At 32.8% G+C, this 16,809-nt stretch overlaps 4 protein-coding genes across 5 annotated transcripts in view; 2 read left to right on the top strand and 2 right to left on the bottom strand.

Moving 5' to 3' along the window:
• The window catches only part of LOC110992394, a 189,640-nt gene extending 186,636 nt beyond the window's left edge, over positions 1-3,004 (bottom strand). The window contains exon 1 of the mRNA XM_022258199.2: positions 2,528-3,004. The gene's annotated coding sequence lies outside the window, so the exon portion shown is untranslated. The remainder of the gene's footprint in view (positions 1-2,527) is intronic.
• Positions 3,005-3,992: 988 nt separating this feature from the next.
• On the bottom strand, positions 3,993-6,997 carry LOC110992407 (39S ribosomal protein L19, mitochondrial). Its single transcript, XM_045628691.1, has 6 exons — positions 6,982-6,997; positions 6,619-6,861; positions 5,539-5,681; positions 5,093-5,272; positions 4,650-4,804; positions 3,993-4,125 (listed from the first exon to the last, which is right to left on the bottom strand). Exons 1-6 carry the CDS (start codon positions 6,995-6,997, stop codon positions 3,993-3,995), a joined length of 870 nt encoding a protein of 289 aa, XP_045484647.1.
• A 296-nt stretch (positions 6,998-7,293) lies between these two features.
• LOC110992406 (protein Spindly) lies at positions 7,294-11,375 on the top strand. 2 transcript variants are annotated; one of them, XM_022258218.2, is made up of 5 exons: positions 7,294-8,119; positions 8,198-8,289; positions 8,363-8,477; positions 8,925-9,051; positions 9,678-9,956. In XM_022258218.2, the coding sequence occupies exons 1-5, from the start codon at positions 7,450-7,452 to the stop codon at positions 9,697-9,699; spliced, it is 1,026 nt and encodes a 341-aa protein (XP_022113910.2). In that variant the 5' UTR covers positions 7,294-7,449; the 3' UTR covers positions 9,700-9,956. The 2 variants fall into 2 exon arrangements, with proteins under 2 accessions (XP_022113910.2, XP_022113909.2); XM_022258217.2 differs by having other exon boundaries at positions 7,295-8,119; positions 9,673-11,375.
• Positions 11,376-15,559: 4,184 nt separating this feature from the next.
• On the top strand, positions 15,560-16,533 carry LOC110992401 (short coiled-coil protein homolog). Its single transcript, XM_022258212.2, has 2 exons — positions 15,560-15,967; positions 16,038-16,533. Exons 1-2 carry the CDS (start codon positions 15,712-15,714, stop codon positions 16,172-16,174), a joined length of 393 nt encoding a protein of 130 aa, XP_022113904.1. The 5' UTR covers positions 15,560-15,711; the 3' UTR covers positions 16,175-16,533.
• Positions 16,534-16,809: the final 276 nt, after the last annotated feature.

Below are 16,809 nucleotides of genomic sequence, written 5' to 3'. Positions count from 1 at the left end.
TAGATTGATAGAGAAATTTATAGAAAATTACTTAAACTGTGAGTACAGTAGTGTGTACCCATTAGGGTAGACTTGTGAGTGTATTATTCATGTCTCGGCAACTGTTACACCTGTCTCAATTACTGAGTTGACTTGAGATGTGAAGATCTAATAATACTACCTTATAAATCTTAAGTTACCGTAAGAGTAAGCTTGTACCAAACGTAGGCGTAAAAGACCGCGGAACCACTTTTGATGATTACGTATACATATAATAAATAATAGTTTTATATAAAAATATAATATTTAAAGGTGTAATCTGCGCGTTCATAACATACATAAAACGGACAAATGACGCGGAAGTTCTTGGTATTTAGTCGAAGACGCTATCAGTGGGAAAGTGCATAGCTTCATGATTGCTGGTCTGGTACCATGCTGTAACTGCAATAATTACCTTTAAATTGCAGACCCTCTACCTGCAAAATGCGTGTCATTAAAAAAAAAAAGCAGCATCATATGCTACAACATTAGACAAATAAAATGCGAGAAATTATATGTTTGAACATCAAAACCAATGTAATATAATGATGATGATGAGCCTCTTACCCTAACCATACTCTAATGGTTGTATGAAGTCCCGAAACCTCTTCTTAGAGCCTTACTCACTGGACACATTTCCATATTTGATAGGTACATTGTATTAAAATTATTGGCGGGGATTCAAACGCCCACTATTTTATTAAATAATTTTTTTTTTTATACAAAGCGATATATTTAATGAATATTATTTTACTATTAAATCATGGTTGTAAAATTATAACGACTATGCAAAATAGGCAACATTTCCTTCAAAGCTCATAAACCCTAGTGCCATCAAAAGATCCATAATAATTTGAGCCTTTGTTTAGATCGTCAACCATTAGATCACTGTGAAGATATAATGAAGAACTAAAAGAGCTTTATGGCGAAGTACAAGTTCGGTCATATGGCGCTTTTAGTTAAGTTGAAAGAAATACTAAGTAACTTTGATAATTAATACCTATTAATAAAAACACAATAACTACTGTATATTTTTTAGGTATTCACTATATTTTATTATCTATAAAAGTCATACTAGTTGAAGTATGAGTATTATATTTTTATAGGATAGTCATCTTATGACTACAATTCTCACTAACATGTGGCATGTAAACACTTAATAATTAAATAAATAAATAAATTATAGTAAATGCCTCTCACCTATACTTACTATTGCGGAACAATATAAGATATTACATACCTAATAAGAATAGGTTTACTTCAATAATTAATATATGTATTCAATTAGTACTGTATGTCACCTGATCAACACGCATAGTATTTTTATAATACAAATAGAAGTTATTGGCATCTTTACTACATATTTGTCTAATTCCATCATAATCATTCAGTACATTCTGTAACTCAATTGTGAATTTACCATATAATAGTAGTTCTTCCTAATTTTGTAAATATAAATATTATAGAAAAATTATGTCACAGCACCACATATATATTGGTTTTCATTACTATAGGACAAAATTGACTACCACACAATTTATACCTTAAATGATATAAATTTATTTTGATAAATCATTATATTCTATTCTTCTTATTTTAGGTCACACCACATAGAGTAAGCACAATTTCTTATTTTTTTTAAAGCATTATCTGCCATGTAAAGCATATATTATTTAAATAATTAATCTCACTGTATGAATACAAAGTTTAAATTTAATTTACAAAAGGTACAGTTGTTTAACAATTTAAGCAAGGGTGTTCAACAAAAAAATTATAACCATTTATTTAATTAAAAGCAAGTTCTAATTTATATTAGAAATAGAGTAATTGTTACACAAAAAAAAACCTGAAAGAAGAGTAGTCAGTTTTTAATTGTTACATAAGAAGGGTCAGTAACCATCTTCCATTTTCTGAGCCCTCTGAAAAATATTTGATTTACTAAATACAATTAGTTTAAATAAATTAAAAAAACCATTGATGCTACAACTTTTTAGGTATGGGCTTATGTTTCTTTATATAGTACCTAGAATCTTATTTATATTCATTTTCATTTAATACATTTTAAAGTCTAAATTAATACCTCTCACAACAATATAATATGTTTTATTATGTGACCTCTAAAAACTACACTGACCATTTCTTGGTGAAGTCCCTTCATTGTACATGTAGGACATGAAAGATTCTTATGAATCTAAGAAAAGAATTCCTAAACCCTAACATGTTTAATTTTGGTTCAAACTAAAGTGATGGATAAATTAGCACAAGCACAACACTATTTAGCTAATATTGTACAAAATATTAACATACTATAAATATTTCAATGGGTCCCTCTTATAATATTTTACCAGAGGATAAATAACTTTTCAACACAATACAGGAAAAATAAGCAAATCAATAAATCAATGTAGTATTCACTAATACATTCCGCGTAGTAGGGTTTTGTGATGTGCTGCGTGTTTAAAGTGTTCAATAATAATCATATACTTAACATATAAATAATGTAACATACCCGGCGACAGGTGTAAAGAATGCAGGGGAGTGATCAATTAACAGAAACACACATTTCACTGAATATTATCGACGTAATTCACTATTACACATAATACAACACTTTATAATCCCAACTGATATTCTACTACTTCTTAAGAACTGCCTATAAGAATTTCTTGGTGATCTTTATTATTGTGAAAAGTTTTTAATTAGTTCGTTCGCTAAGTTACGTTCAATATTGCTTCTAAGATCCAACCATAACTTGACGTTTGACATGAATGAAATGACGTTTCCAGGGATATGACAGATGTCAGTTTGGATTATTATCTTGAATGACAACCTGTTTCATTCTGAAAGACAAATTAAACAATCTTAGACAAACAAATACTACCATTGAAACCAATGATACTAAACGAAAAAAGATTCCTTATTTTGAAACGGCATCTACAGAAAGAAAGATAGCTACAACAACGTTCGACATGTTTAGTAGTTAGTGGCCATGCCAAATTTTTCTGTTTGTATGAGAATGATTTTTTAAATAAATGAAGTTATTTACTAATCTAAGAATATATAAATTAAATAATGTATTTATTGTTAATCATATTAATAACTCACACTGTAAAAAAACACCAATTTTATAGTGTAGAACTGAAAGGAGAAAAATTCAAAATCCAAACAAATGTAGTTTTCTTAATAACCAATAAAATAAAGTGCGTAACTTTTTATTTTAGATAAAACTTTATTTATTTTGCGCATTAAAGTATGTATTTTAGTAACATTTATTTATTTATTTTATTATCTGTTTTATTACTTACATAATAGTCACGTTTGGTGACACCAGATTCACAGCTTAGTCTCGCTCAAATTGCCAAATGCAAATTACATAGCATTTGGCCATTTGGCTTAACGTAAACTTAGCCCAAGTAACTCAAATACAAATCACAGTGTCTTGTTTATGTGCTAACAAAAACACTGCCTTAGGGTGCGCCCACATCTGGTAAATGTGCAGTTCGCGAGCCGTTTGCAAGCTGCGCGCGTGCAGTCACGGCAATGGTTTGGTGCGCCTTTTTAGCGCAACTCATGTAAGGCTCGTAAAAGTTCGCACGTTCTGCGCACAACGAAATCTTGCGCTTACAGTTTCGTTTAATGGTGCGGGCGGAAGGAAAACGCGTTCCGCTAGCGCGCCGTCCGCGCGTTATTAAATAAAATATCGAGTACGGTGCTTAGTTTGCGAGCGCACTGCGCGCGGGCGGTGCAGGAGTGGCGCACGAACAAAAATGCACGCGTGCAGCTCGCAAACTGCTCGCGAGCTGCACATTTGCGGCATATTCGCCAGATGCGGACACACCCTTAAAGGTCTTTAATATGTTATTTCACAAATTGAGCAATACAGAATGAATGGAATTTATAATAAGGCATGTTTTTATTAGTTTTCTACAAATTATTAAAATATGAAATCATAATTTTTAATCTACAAACGAAATTTATCCAAGCTGGGACTTGGGTGCGGTAATTACGCGTTTCCGAGCAGTTTTTTTTGTAGACATTCTCATTTGCTGTAATTGATTGTAAACTTCGCCCCATATTTCATTTTGGTCTTCGATCGGTACGGTTTTTCTAAAAAAAAAATACAGAACTGTTTTAATCTATGTTTTCAAATAACTATCGCATGGATGTTTATTATTCACAACTGCGTAAAATCTAGGGTTAAATAAAATCTAAGCTCATCATATTGGAACATGAACATATAGTATTAGTATGTAGAAACCAGCCCATCAATTGCATAAAATAAATTTTATATGCATTCATTATTTATCTGGCAATAACTCTTAATATACCATTTGAATGCATGATATCATGGTCAACTTTCTCGATTGTTCAAATGAACATAATATAAAAAATAATTTCATCTGTGTATGTACTCTATATACACAGCTCAAATGACATTATTTTATTTAGGTCCGGTATTCAAATAGCTTTGTAAGTATCCATCTTTTACACCTTATACATATATTTATGTATATCATGAATCATGATTCAATGCGCTGCGTCAAAAGTTGTGCGGTGCCACTAACACAACCTTCAGAAATTAAGAGTAAAGCAGAAGATGATAATAACTGAAGAAAACCAATTATGTTTACCGGTACTGTTTCATGAGGTCATATTTTTCCCACGGAGTCTTTCTTAATTCTCTTCTTACTCTATCTTTTTCTTTTAAGTGTTCTTCAATATTGGATACACCTTTCAGTTCCTGCCTTTCCCATCTTTCCAGCCATGGTCTTGGTTTTAATTTTACCTAAAAATTTATATTATATTTAAATAAAATTGTTTCTTTAACTTAAAGGCAGTTAAGCTACTATTCTGTTTTATAAAAATAAACATTATTTTCAAATAAACCCATGGTTATGGTTAATGGAGTTTCCACACTTAGTCTCATAATCTATCTGTTGTGCAAATAATTGTTGTGTGAATAAACTTATAAAATATCTTCTTATTTTATTTACAAAAATTAATTGTAAATTTGTGAATTATCACATATTTTATAAATTCATTCCAGGAAACAGTACAAATTTAAATTACATACCTGAACTGGATTAACTGGTACTGTAGTTCCTTCTGGTAAAATTTCAGGATCCATATCAATAGGAAATGTGCTGTATTCTGGGAGAGCATCTCTAAGATAAAACAACTTGTCATCCAGTCTCTTCTCAAGACGTAATACTTGAATTGTCTGTATTGTAGGGTCATACAATTCATAACATACCTATATAAACAGAGAATTAAGGAAATGACAATTGTATAGGGCATTTATTTTGTAAAATGTATAGCGCCATACTAGTTGCCTGAAGGAAGTTTAGTAATAATAATTGCTATATTATGTTGTAGTAAAAAGTTGTATGTAGAAGTCCTATGCTTAGTATTGCCAATTTAACAATCTAAACAGAATGACATGTTTAAAATACTATTATAACATATCTGACTTTGTTTTTTGTTCAAATTTTGATTTAAATTAAAATAAAATTTAAATACCTCAACACCTTGATGATCCACAACATTTCTCAATGTAAACTCTGCCCTTAAACCACAACCTTTACGTTCAATGCATATTCCTACAAATCGGTTTGTTTTCCCCTGTGCATGTGGATCTGATATGGTTACTGCTAATATAGAACCTGGAATTGTATAGTGATTTTAATGTAAAAACTATATGAGATATAAATATATAATTATAAATAGGCTGATCTTTATAATGGCACTCCTAGCCAAAAATTAAGATGACATGAAGATAGTAGCCATATTTTTATTTTAAGATTAATAATTGAATGGTAGTTTTTATTTAGAAAAGCTCTTACTATTATCAAATCTAGCTGATCTTAGGAGATTTTGCTAAAGTTTTAGTATAGAAATTAATATATTAAAACTGTTAGTGTTTCATTGGTTTAATGCAGTACTAATCGAAGGAACTACTGGGTGGAAAAAAAAGATTTCTTTTGAAGTTCATTGAACAAGGACTTTTTAGGCTATATCAATTAGGACAACAAAAAAAGTGAAATTTACCTTAATATGAAATGTTCTTAACTTAACAAGAAACTGCTGAGAACACATACTTTTTAGTCCCATCTTTTTAATCTTAAATGAGTATTACATACATAAGATATATATATGTATATACACATGCCATCAGACAAGACTTTGTATACACATAACATAACCAATTAAAGCATACTATCATAATTCTATTAGGCTTCTTAATTGAAGTAGCATTTTATTGTCATTATTATATTATACTATCTTAATATTTTACACTATCATAATTCACTTACAATAGATATAAGGCTTTTCATTCAAGTAACATTTCATTTCCATTCCAATAGTTAGTCTAGACAGATTTCTAACTTATCTAATTTAATTTTGAAACGCGTTTTTATTCTTTTTTAATATAATATTGCCTGTTTCTTGCTATTTATCCAAAATGAAAAATTTATCTAAGAGATTCATATTTTATTGTATTTATCAAATACAGACAAATATCAATATATACTAAGTAATTATATAATTATTTAACAGCCAATATCAGCCACCCATATGAATATGGTTATACTTACTTACCAACATAGAATTCTGGTATATCAATTTGCTTCCTTCTCTCAAGCATATCGGCTCTTTCAAGTTTTTCTCTCAAACTATTACGCCAATTCGGGTTAGGATCAGGTAAAAATTCTGGATAAATATGCCTGTATTCAAGCATTGGGTTCTGCGACCGCGGTCGTCGTCCTGTGCGAGTCATTTCTTCTTCAGTTGCATTTATATTTTCAACTTTCTCAGGCAGCAACGACATACAGGCACGTATATCTATAAAATATTAATTTTATAACAAACATAAAGTAAAAATATTAATTTCCATTTAAATTGTGGAATTCTAACCTTTCCGTAATATCCATTTTACTGTTTTAAATAAATCAAATGATTTACAGAAAACAAGAGACATTTTTACAATTATATCTTTCGCCTAATTAGTTTTCAACATTATTTGAAAAAAGTTATTTTAAATTGATGAAGTTTATACAATGTATTCAATATTCGTAAATCGTAACGCAAGTCTATGAAATCATGGATCATAGACTACTTTTAAAAACAATCTAGAATTCAGGCACTAAAGATTAAAATTGACAGACTGTCTGCAAATAGAACTGTCGAAGAATTGCCTAATAAGAAATATTTAGTAGATCTATGGTAAAGTGTAGTATACCATGATTTATCTGTTCTGTTTTTTGTCTGGTTAGTGGTTACTGGTTACATTTGAATTTTTGAAATTGTGAATACCGGAATAATACATTTTACTGGTGGTGGTGAGAACTGATGACTCAATAATATTTACAATTTTTTAACGATATCAGTTTGTTGGGTTCGAAAGAAAGCCAAGTACATATTTCTCTAACAATGAATAATTCCGTAATTTTTAATAAATCAGAATTAGCAGGTGAAAAATTGAATGAAGCTTATGTACTTCTCAAAAAACGATACGATACCCTTTTTTACAATTTAAATGCTAAAAAGCAAGATTTGGCTGATATAAGAAGAAGTTATCAAACCGCACTCGGAGTAGAAAGTCAACTGAATGCTGATCTAGAAACTTACCACATAGAAGAAGAAAAACGTAAAAAAGAACTGCTGTCTCGCGTAGCAATTCTTCAGGAAAAAAAAGCGTCGTTGAAATTGGAATCTGCAGAAGTAAACGAACAAAACAACGTTGAAATTAAAAAATTAGAACAAGAAAATTCTCTTCTCAGGGAAGATAAACCTGTAGCATTTTATCAATTACCGAAATGTGATACCAAGGAAATTGATGAAATTCGTAACAAATTGTCCTCTGCAACAACTGATTCAGTAGTAGCTAAAGCTACACTTGAAGAATCCAAATGCGAAATTTCTTCATGGCAATCAAAGATTGAAGAATTAGTTTTAGAAATAACTGAATTACGTGCAGGCACTGATATATGTCGAGAGGAAAAGCATGAAGCTAAAGAGAGAGAAGCTTTTGCCTTAGCTGAACTTGCAGCAGCCAAGGCGATGCTTCATCAAGTTCATTCTATTGATCTAGAGCCCCATGGTTATTCTTACACTACATTATATTATTCTTTCTTGATTAAATTGTGATTTTTTTTTTAATTTTTTATTTCTTTTACAGCCACAAAAGGAAATTCTGTATTTGCAGAAGTTGAAGACAAAAGACAGGATATGGCTAAAAATCTTATTCAAATGAAACAAACAAATGCAAGAGTAAGTGTTCCTTAGAATGTTTTAGATGAAACACATTGTCATCAATGCTATACAGATTAATCGTTTTTTGAAGCTTCGCCGGGATTTAGCTAATAAACAAGCAGAGGCAGAAGCTCTTATTCATGAGAAGCAAACAATTTGGATCCAACAAGCTGGTGCTACCTCTGAATATGATCGAGAACTTATTGGTAAATTATTTTATTAAAACCCAATGTTGTTGTACAATGTACCTTACTAAACTTAGTAGAGTGTTCTAACTATATAGAGTTAGATAAAAAATACAAAAAAGATTGTGTACTTATGTACACGCGTAGCGTTAGAAGTTTTCCTTTTTTGGCGCATAGAAAATAAATAACTAAAATACAGTAGTGATTAACGATAAATATTAAAATTAATCAAAAAGATTTTTATTTAAAAACATAAAACATAATAATATAAAAATACAACTTGAATATAGTTATCCATAGCCATGCCACCTAGATCTAACTTTACTGTGTCGAATTTAGGTGTTGCTGTGCTCGCACATCGTAAAGAATCACTCATCATATTTCTCCCTCACGACAAAAGAAGTATAACTTCAAAACTGTTGAAAGATTTTGTATTTTTACTGATTCAATCAAATATTAATATTACAGAAAGCTATGAAGATCGAATTGCTAAGCTGGAAGCAAAATGTGAAAATCAGTGGAGTGAAATAAATCAAGGTTTATCTAAACTGTGTGAATTCTCATATTGGCAACCTGGAATTATTGTCCATTTAAAGTAAGTTTTAATGGTTTTTTATTTACACAGAACTGTAGAGACATTTGGCCACAATACCACCTGATGTTATGTGATATGCAGTATATTGGATGGCATGCTTGGTTTGCTTGTTTAATATGTTTGAAAGGGGCAAGGAGATTCACTATGATTAATGTCAACAACAGGGTTGAAACTCTACCATTGTCTTAGAAAAGCATTGTTAGAATGGGGATAATGCAATCAGATTATGTAGTTCCAAGTAGCATTCTCCCCAGTGTATTCTATCAAAAAGTGTAAGGTAGGCGACTGCTGAATTTCTCTATGTTTCTATTGTTTCTACACTGTGTTGGACTAAAGTACCAAATTATGGGATGTCGTCATATAGTTCCATATAGAAGGATCCAGAGTGTTGTTAGCATATCGTAAGTATGCTCAACTTTTACCGCCCACCAAAATCTCTTCTCCCAATCCATTGTCCTTCAGATTTTATATTCGCCATATAATATGTTGAATAGTGTAGGATACAATATGCAAGCTTGTCTCACACCTTTTTTTATTTGGACATGTTGAAGCATTCTCTGACTATGGTGCTGGTTCTCAGTATAACATTTATAACAATTTGTAATGTCGCATAAATTTCAGAACAGATCGGGAACAACTTCGCGCTAATGTATTAGCTAAAGGGGCTGCACAGTTAGCCAATGCCGCGCAAATCCGTGAACTGCGCAGAATGGTGACCCTACATACCATAGATACAAATAAACAATCATCTCAACTGGATTGGACTGACAAAATTATAAATTGCACAGATCGGCAATACTCAAAAAGTGACATGAAAAAAATAAAATGATGATTATTAGGTTTCAATAAATTGAATGAGCCCATGACCTAAAGCTGGCCAAATGTATACTCATTTGTTGAAACAATATTTTTTATTTCATCTTAACATAAAGTAATAAACTGTTATGTGGTTACATATAAAGAAGTGTGCACACTTCTTTATTCTACTTCTTACAATATGTAATTTTAAAGGCAATTGACAATCTAGTACTCTTATATTGCCTTGATATTCCCATGAGAGAGGATCTGAGTGTCAAGGAAGACATAATTTTCATTTATTTTCTGTTGTGAACAAGTTTTATATTCTTTCTCTTATTTTGAGAGTAAGTCCAGAAGCAAAAAATATAAAGAAATGAGATAGAATAGAATTTTCTAAGCGGAGATAATGAATTCTTATTCTAAAACGTTATTATGGTTTATGTGTCTGTTTTATGAACCTAATAAAATGCATGAAGGTAGATAAGTTAAAAAAAGTAGAATGTAGGAGTATAAATGTATTCAAGTACTTTATTGTAATAATGATAGGTACAGTTGCTCAATAATTATTTTTTAAAAGTTTCAATATTTTCTAAATCTTTCGAGGGCTGAGAGTAATTTTATTCCGGTGATTGGATAGAATCTTTAGGGATGATTAACATGTAGTTATTAAGATGTGTTAAAATAAAACGATTGTTTGTAGAGAAGTGGTGAAGATGGAATGAAATTTTATTTTCAAAACTGTACATGTATACGAAAAATCAGCCTAAAATTAATATATGTAATGGTCTATGACCGGCTGCAGGATTACTTTGCTCATCGGTTATTTGCTAAATATAACATTTTTATGTATATTTATAATTAGGAGAACGTATATCTACCAAGTTGCCTGTCAAAATTTGGCCGCTAGTATTTTTAGTGAAATTATTTTGAATTGATTTTTGGGAAAGCATTTCGTTCACTTGTTATTTAAATATCGTTAACATGACGGCAATATACATAAAGAGTTTAAAAAATCACGAGTGCCGTTGATCTAATGGCCGCAATTTTTCGCAGCCAGGTGTAAACAGGTATGATTTCGATACATTTTTACGTTCATAAAGTACATTTATAATTATATATCAATTTAAAGCTAATTTTTTTATATATTAATAATCGTAAAAGGGTTACCTGCAGTTAAAGATGATAAATATTACGAGTGGGTATATATTTTCAAGAAAATTCCCAAATAATTTCCCGAAACCATCCACTTATCCAACCAACCATCAGCTCTTATTTCCTGCACGAAATTCCCAGTCATTATCTAATGAATGCCTCAGTACGAATGCATCGCGTTATCTACTTTTCTACATTTACTAACCCAACCTTTGGCTCTAAAAGAAAAATAATAAAACTTTATTTAACCTAACCTAACGTACGGGTGTAAACAAATTACAATAAATAAGTATATCTAACCTAAATTAACACCACTACCTATAATATTAGTAGATGTAAGGGTTACATGGTAAAATAAAACATTTTTATTCCAGGTATAATTTTTTATTTATATACCTAATATGTTCATTATATTTCTATACAAATTTACTAGCATCATATCATTATTCACCGAGTCACATGTGAAATTTCTAAGGTCTTCTAATCTCATCCTTCTGAACTTGTAATATACATATACCAAACAGTAGTCTCCACACACCGCTGATAGATAATCCTGAACCGTAACGTTATTGTACCTCCACATGCAAGAATTCCTCTTTAAAAACCCTTCATTGCCTCAATAGGTTTACGTCCAAATGAATCAAAATATTCACCAACTCTTTCGACGCTTATAGCCACCCAATGAGACCCCGGCTGTGAATCAGGGTCATGATAAGCTGAAATGCTTATGATAAGTGCTGGCGACAGCATAAATCGGCAATCGATTTGAAGGATATACGTTGCTCTGGAGGCTGGGAATTGGGATGTATTCTACGAAGACTCATTTACAATTCTAGTGTGTTCATACTTTAATACGCGTTTACTCCGCTATTCTTTTGCTCTTTAACTGACTACATTTCTAACTAATAATTCATTGTTAGTTAGAAATGTAGTCAGTTTAAGGTGGTGCCAATGGTGCCTGAGTAGAGAAGTGTTCTAAGAGGAACAGGTTCGAACGCGTCAGCCGCTGCGCGCAGAAAAGGGTCAAATTTTTGCCGCACCACGCTTTTGTTGAATCACGAGTCAGGTAGCGAAAGATCCCTTTCGTACACATCCTGCGCGTATTGGCTGAACGTTTTAACACAACATTTTATAACTACTTTTAAGCATAGACTAAGTTTTCTATACAAGTGTGCATAGTTTAGTATAATAATATACCTACATTCTATTCCATCTTCACCTCTTCTCTACAAGTTATTAGAGAGTTTTATTTATCGCAACTAGACATTCCTAAAGTGGTGACCACGAGAAGAACACAAACGCCCCAGAAGAATGCAAACCTCCGAAAAGAACACAAACCCCTGAGAAGAACACCAAGAAAATTGAAGATACGTCAGCGCGTCAAGTTTCATCACAACCGTCGAGTCAAGAAGTCTCCGGTATATAACTGTCGCTCCGCGTGCCACTATTCTGGCACGACCACAACCGTGCCACAACCTACGATCGACACCCTCATCGGTGAAATAAGAAGATTGTCTTTGGAAGTTGCCGAGTTAGCCCAACCTCGCGACAATTACCGCAACAGTCACTCTCGCCACCGTTTCCAACCACGCTCGCGGAATGCATCAAGAAATCACCACGAAAGCCGACGAGAATCGCCGATGGAAGACCGAAGCCGTAAAAAATGCCGTACTGCTACTATCATACTCGGTACGGTATGGACGCGAAGAAATGCGCATCTCCATACAGTTTCAAGCCCATCAACGATCAAGCACATCAATATTAGTCGGAAAACTAAAAGTAACGCTGGCCGCGGCTGAAACCGGCGTTACCGAAGCATCACACCGCCTTTTCCTTACCGACAAGGTAACGAAACTTACTTTTTTAGTAGACACAGGAGCCAATATCTCCGTCCTACCAAAGAAAAAAGGATCTCGCGAGAAACCACTGCCATTCCAACTGTACGCCGCCAACAACACTGTCATACCAACATACGGAGAAAGGACACTTCAACTCAACCTTAACCTCCGAAGACCATTCACCTGGAAATTCATCGTAGCAGATGTATCAAAGCCAATACTGGGAGCAGACTTTTTACAACATCACCATCTCATGGTTGACGTTAAAACGGTTGATCGACGGGAAAACACAGCTCAACAAACAAACACTCAACTCAGTACTGCAAACATACCTACAGTTCGCAGTATAGACATTGAGCAAAATTACCACAATATACTGGCAGATTTCCCCGGGACAACTAGAATCACTTCAATGAAGCTTAGTCCCATACATTCCGTCGAATTTCCGTCCATTGCACCGCATCGCTACGAAATGGTCAAAAAGAATTTCAAAACATGATTGAACAAGGGTTATGAAGACCAAGCAAAAGCCCTTGGGCATCACCTCTTCACGCCGGGCCAAAAAAGAATGGAGAGTAACGCGTGTGTGGCGATTACCAAAGTTACTAGAGAGACTAAGAACTCGCAGGGAAGAAAATTTTCTCCACACTGGACCTCAACCGCGCGTACCAACAACTACCAGTCAGCGAGCAAGATGTGGAGAAAACCGCCATCATCACACCATTTGGCCTTTTCGAGTTTCCACGCATGTGTCCTGGTCTAAAGATCGCCGGACAGACATTCCAGTGCTTTATTCACGAATTACTGCGCGAACTCGAGTTTGTATTCCTATTCGTTGATGATCTGCTCGTAGCATCGATCTACGCACCGTATTACAGAGACTAGAAGAATACGGCATTACCATCAACCCATCAAAATGTGTTTTCGGCCAGCCAACAGTTAAATTCCTCGGTCACTAAGTCATGGCGGAAGGAATACAGCCACCACAAGAGAAAGTACAAACAATCACAGACTTTCCGAAACTTTAGAAGAACTGCGACGTTTTCTCGGTATGATAAACTTTTACCTCGAAAAATATATCAAAGACGCTACCACCATACAAGTGCCGTTAAATACCTACCTGCACGACGTCAAGAAGCGTGACAAAACTAAGATCGACTGGACACTACAAACAAAAATTAAATTTTTAGGAGTAATAATATTAGATTCAAAACTGTGTGGACTTATGTATGTATGCCCATTATGAACATGTTGATATGAAATGTGCTCAGCTGCTTAATAACATGAAATGCCTCTCAGGTGTATGGTGGGGTGCTCATCCGTTTTCTATGAACCTTGTGTATATTGTCTTGTAAGATCTGTCCAAGATTATGGGACATTTCTATTAGACGGTGGAAGTGTTGGGAAGTCAAAAACTTGATGTCATTCTGTCAAAACCTTTAAGAATTGTGACAGGAGTGATGAAATCTAGCGCAACCAATGCTTTACTAGTAGAATGCTGTGATCCTTCTTTAAAATTAAGAAGACAATTTCTAAGTGATCGATTCTCGTTCAAATCAATGCAGTTTTCTAACCACCTCTATTTTTTTGATTAAGCTGCTCTTCCCAAAACCCATCTTTGGGAGTCATGGAATAATGTTTGGTTAAAAGCAGCGAGATCAAAGGCAAATATTATGCTGAAATTCAACCCAGGATCCCCAGTAAACCATGGTTTTTTTAGAGTCAAAAGTTCTAAAATTGTCACTTCTATCATTTCCAGAATGCGTTTAGGACATGTTTGTACACCTCATCATTTAGCAAGGATTCGTGTTCTTGACAGTAATATTTGTGAGTGTGGAGAAGATATTGGTCACCTCGACCATATTTTCTTTTTTTGATCCCAGTATGACCGCACCTCCTTTCTGAATTCCTTACAATTACTACATATTCCGTTTCCGACTAAAATCACCTGCTTTTACTTTATCCTTTATTGTATTATCTTCTTTCATAATCAATAATAATATTAAGATTTAAATAATTATTATAATATATCTTTAAATAAGTAAATATTATCCTTTTAACTAGCTTATCCCTTTGGATTTTTGATGTATTTCTTTATTTTTTCTCGCGTTTAGTTTCCCTAGCTTTTACTTGAAACTGGCATAAAGTTATAACTATTGCCATATTTAAAAAAAAGTGTAGTTGCGCCATTTCTGCATGTCATTTGCGTACCAAAACTCTCCCGAAGTCTCTTGGAAATATGATCCCACCGCTGCTGTCGGCGTTAACGCCTGAAATTATCGTATCAGGACGGAGTGGAGTAACGAGTTGATTGTGGCTAATATAGAATTTTATCAAATGGAAATACTCAATTGAAACCCAAAGCTGGGTAGATCCCAGTACGTATCCCAGATATGTAAGAACGTATAATTAAATGAAGAAGGAGATGAATTATGAAAAATAATGACCTTACTCCGTGTGATTATTGATTATCACACTTGATGAAATATGATTTTTGAAGGGTTCCACAATTTCAATTTTTTTAAATAGTTTTTCTTTCCTTGTTCTTACTACAAATTTGTTGAGACGAACTGTCATTTTCATACAATATATTTAGTTTTCAACTACCTACATACACTACTGTTATGGCATCTTGGCTAAACCCCTTTAGTCTATGTAGTGTCAGTGTCATTACTGTTATCACAGATATGATAACGAAAAGTTGCCAAAATATAGCCGACATCAATATAATACTATAGTAAATAGTAAATTATCTAATCTGTGCTTTAAAAAATTTCTACGTATTGATTTGTTTTGATTGTGAATAAAAGCAATTCGTACTCTATTTAATACAATTAATTTATAAAGCTTAAAGGTATTGATATATTGTAACATGTCATCAATTATTCAACGAGACGACAACATTCCACTAGCCGACGATGATCCTCAAGTAATTATTAGCGATGAAGTTGATAATAATCGATTGGACCACGGAAGATCCATGGACTCTTTACCGAGCTCTTATACGGGATCTTCAAGTCCAGGATTGAATGGTCCCCCAAGTTTTGAACCTGATTCAGGAATTGATGAACAAGAAGAAAAAGCTCGGCTCATCTCCCAAGTTTTGGAGTTACAGAATACTTTAGATGGTAAGGAAATACCCCCAAATTGAGTTGTTGCAAAACTAACATTTGGTATCTTATTTTTCTCTTGTTTCAGATTTGTCACAAAGAGTGGACTCCGTTAAGGAAGAGAATTTGAAACTGCGTTCAGAAAATCAAGTGCTAGGTCAATATATTGAAAATCTCATGTCTGCATCTTCTGTCTTTCAATCAACAACACCTGCAAAACAGTGAAATATATATTATCTACCAGTAAAAATAATTATTACCAAAATTTTTGACTGAATGTTTAGGTACATAGTACTGTCTTATGTAATTTATCAAATATTTCACTTTGGGGATATTATTATGAATTGTTTATTGCACAAATAGCTTTATATTATATTACTCAGAGGTTAGATGCTGCTTATGGATAATTATGATGACCAAGCAAAACCAATTAAAGTAATTTTGCAATACAAGTGTAAATGTGCATTATAAATTACTTATTGCCTATTGATGTTTTTAAATGATAGTATTTTATATATAAGTTGCTTCATGAATTAAATCAGTATTGGAAAATTGTGTAAGAATAAAATATTCTGTTACATACATTCCAATTTGTATTTAGCAGATAGCACATACCCAATTTCTTAACAAAGGCTTTATGATATCTCATTATAGATTAATAAAATGTGTAACTATATGATTAAAATTTTAAGCTTTTAAATATGTTTATTGAAAAGTATTTAAAGTTTGTATCACTTGTAGTGTTCACAATACTTTACTATCATAGTTATTAGCCCCTATTTATATTAATTATTTATTTTGACCAACTGGTAAGTGATTTTCTGTATATAGATTTATGGTAGATTGGTAAGAATTTTCAA

Source organism: Pieris rapae, chromosome 6 (genome assembly GCF_905147795.1).
Source record: "Pieris rapae chromosome 6, ilPieRapa1.1, whole genome shotgun sequence".
NCBI classification, from domain to species: Eukaryota; Metazoa; Arthropoda; class Insecta; order Lepidoptera; family Pieridae; genus Pieris; species Pieris rapae.
The sequence above is the reverse complement of the archived record's forward strand: the minus strand, read 5'-3'. Positions and strand labels throughout refer to the sequence as shown.

Coding starts and splice junctions, on each gene's coding strand:
- LOC110992406 (XM_022258217.2), top strand. CDS start 7,450: ATGAATAATTCCGTAATTTTTAATAAATCAGAATTAGCAGGTGAAAAA. Junction 8,290..8,362: donor TGAAACAAACAAATGCAAGA/GTAAGTGTTCCT, acceptor CGTTTTTTGAAG/CTTCGCCGGGATTTAGCTAA. Junction 8,478..8,924: donor ATATGATCGAGAACTTATTG/GTAAATTATTTT, acceptor TTAATATTACAG/AAAGCTATGAAGATCGAATT.
- LOC110992407 (XM_045628691.1), bottom strand. Junction 5,682..6,618: donor TATACCAGAATTCTATGTTG/GTAAGTAAGTAT, acceptor ATACAATTCCAG/GTTCTATATTAGCAGTAACC. Junction 4,805..5,092: donor TACCAGTTAATCCAGTTCAG/GTATGTAATTTA, acceptor ATAAATTTTTAG/GTAAAATTAAAACCAAGACC.
- LOC110992401 (XM_022258212.2), top strand. CDS start 15,712: ATGTCATCAATTATTCAACGAGACGACAACATTCCACTAGCCGACGAT. Junction 15,968..16,037: donor GTTACAGAATACTTTAGATG/GTAAGGAAATAC, acceptor CTCTTGTTTCAG/ATTTGTCACAAAGAGTGGAC.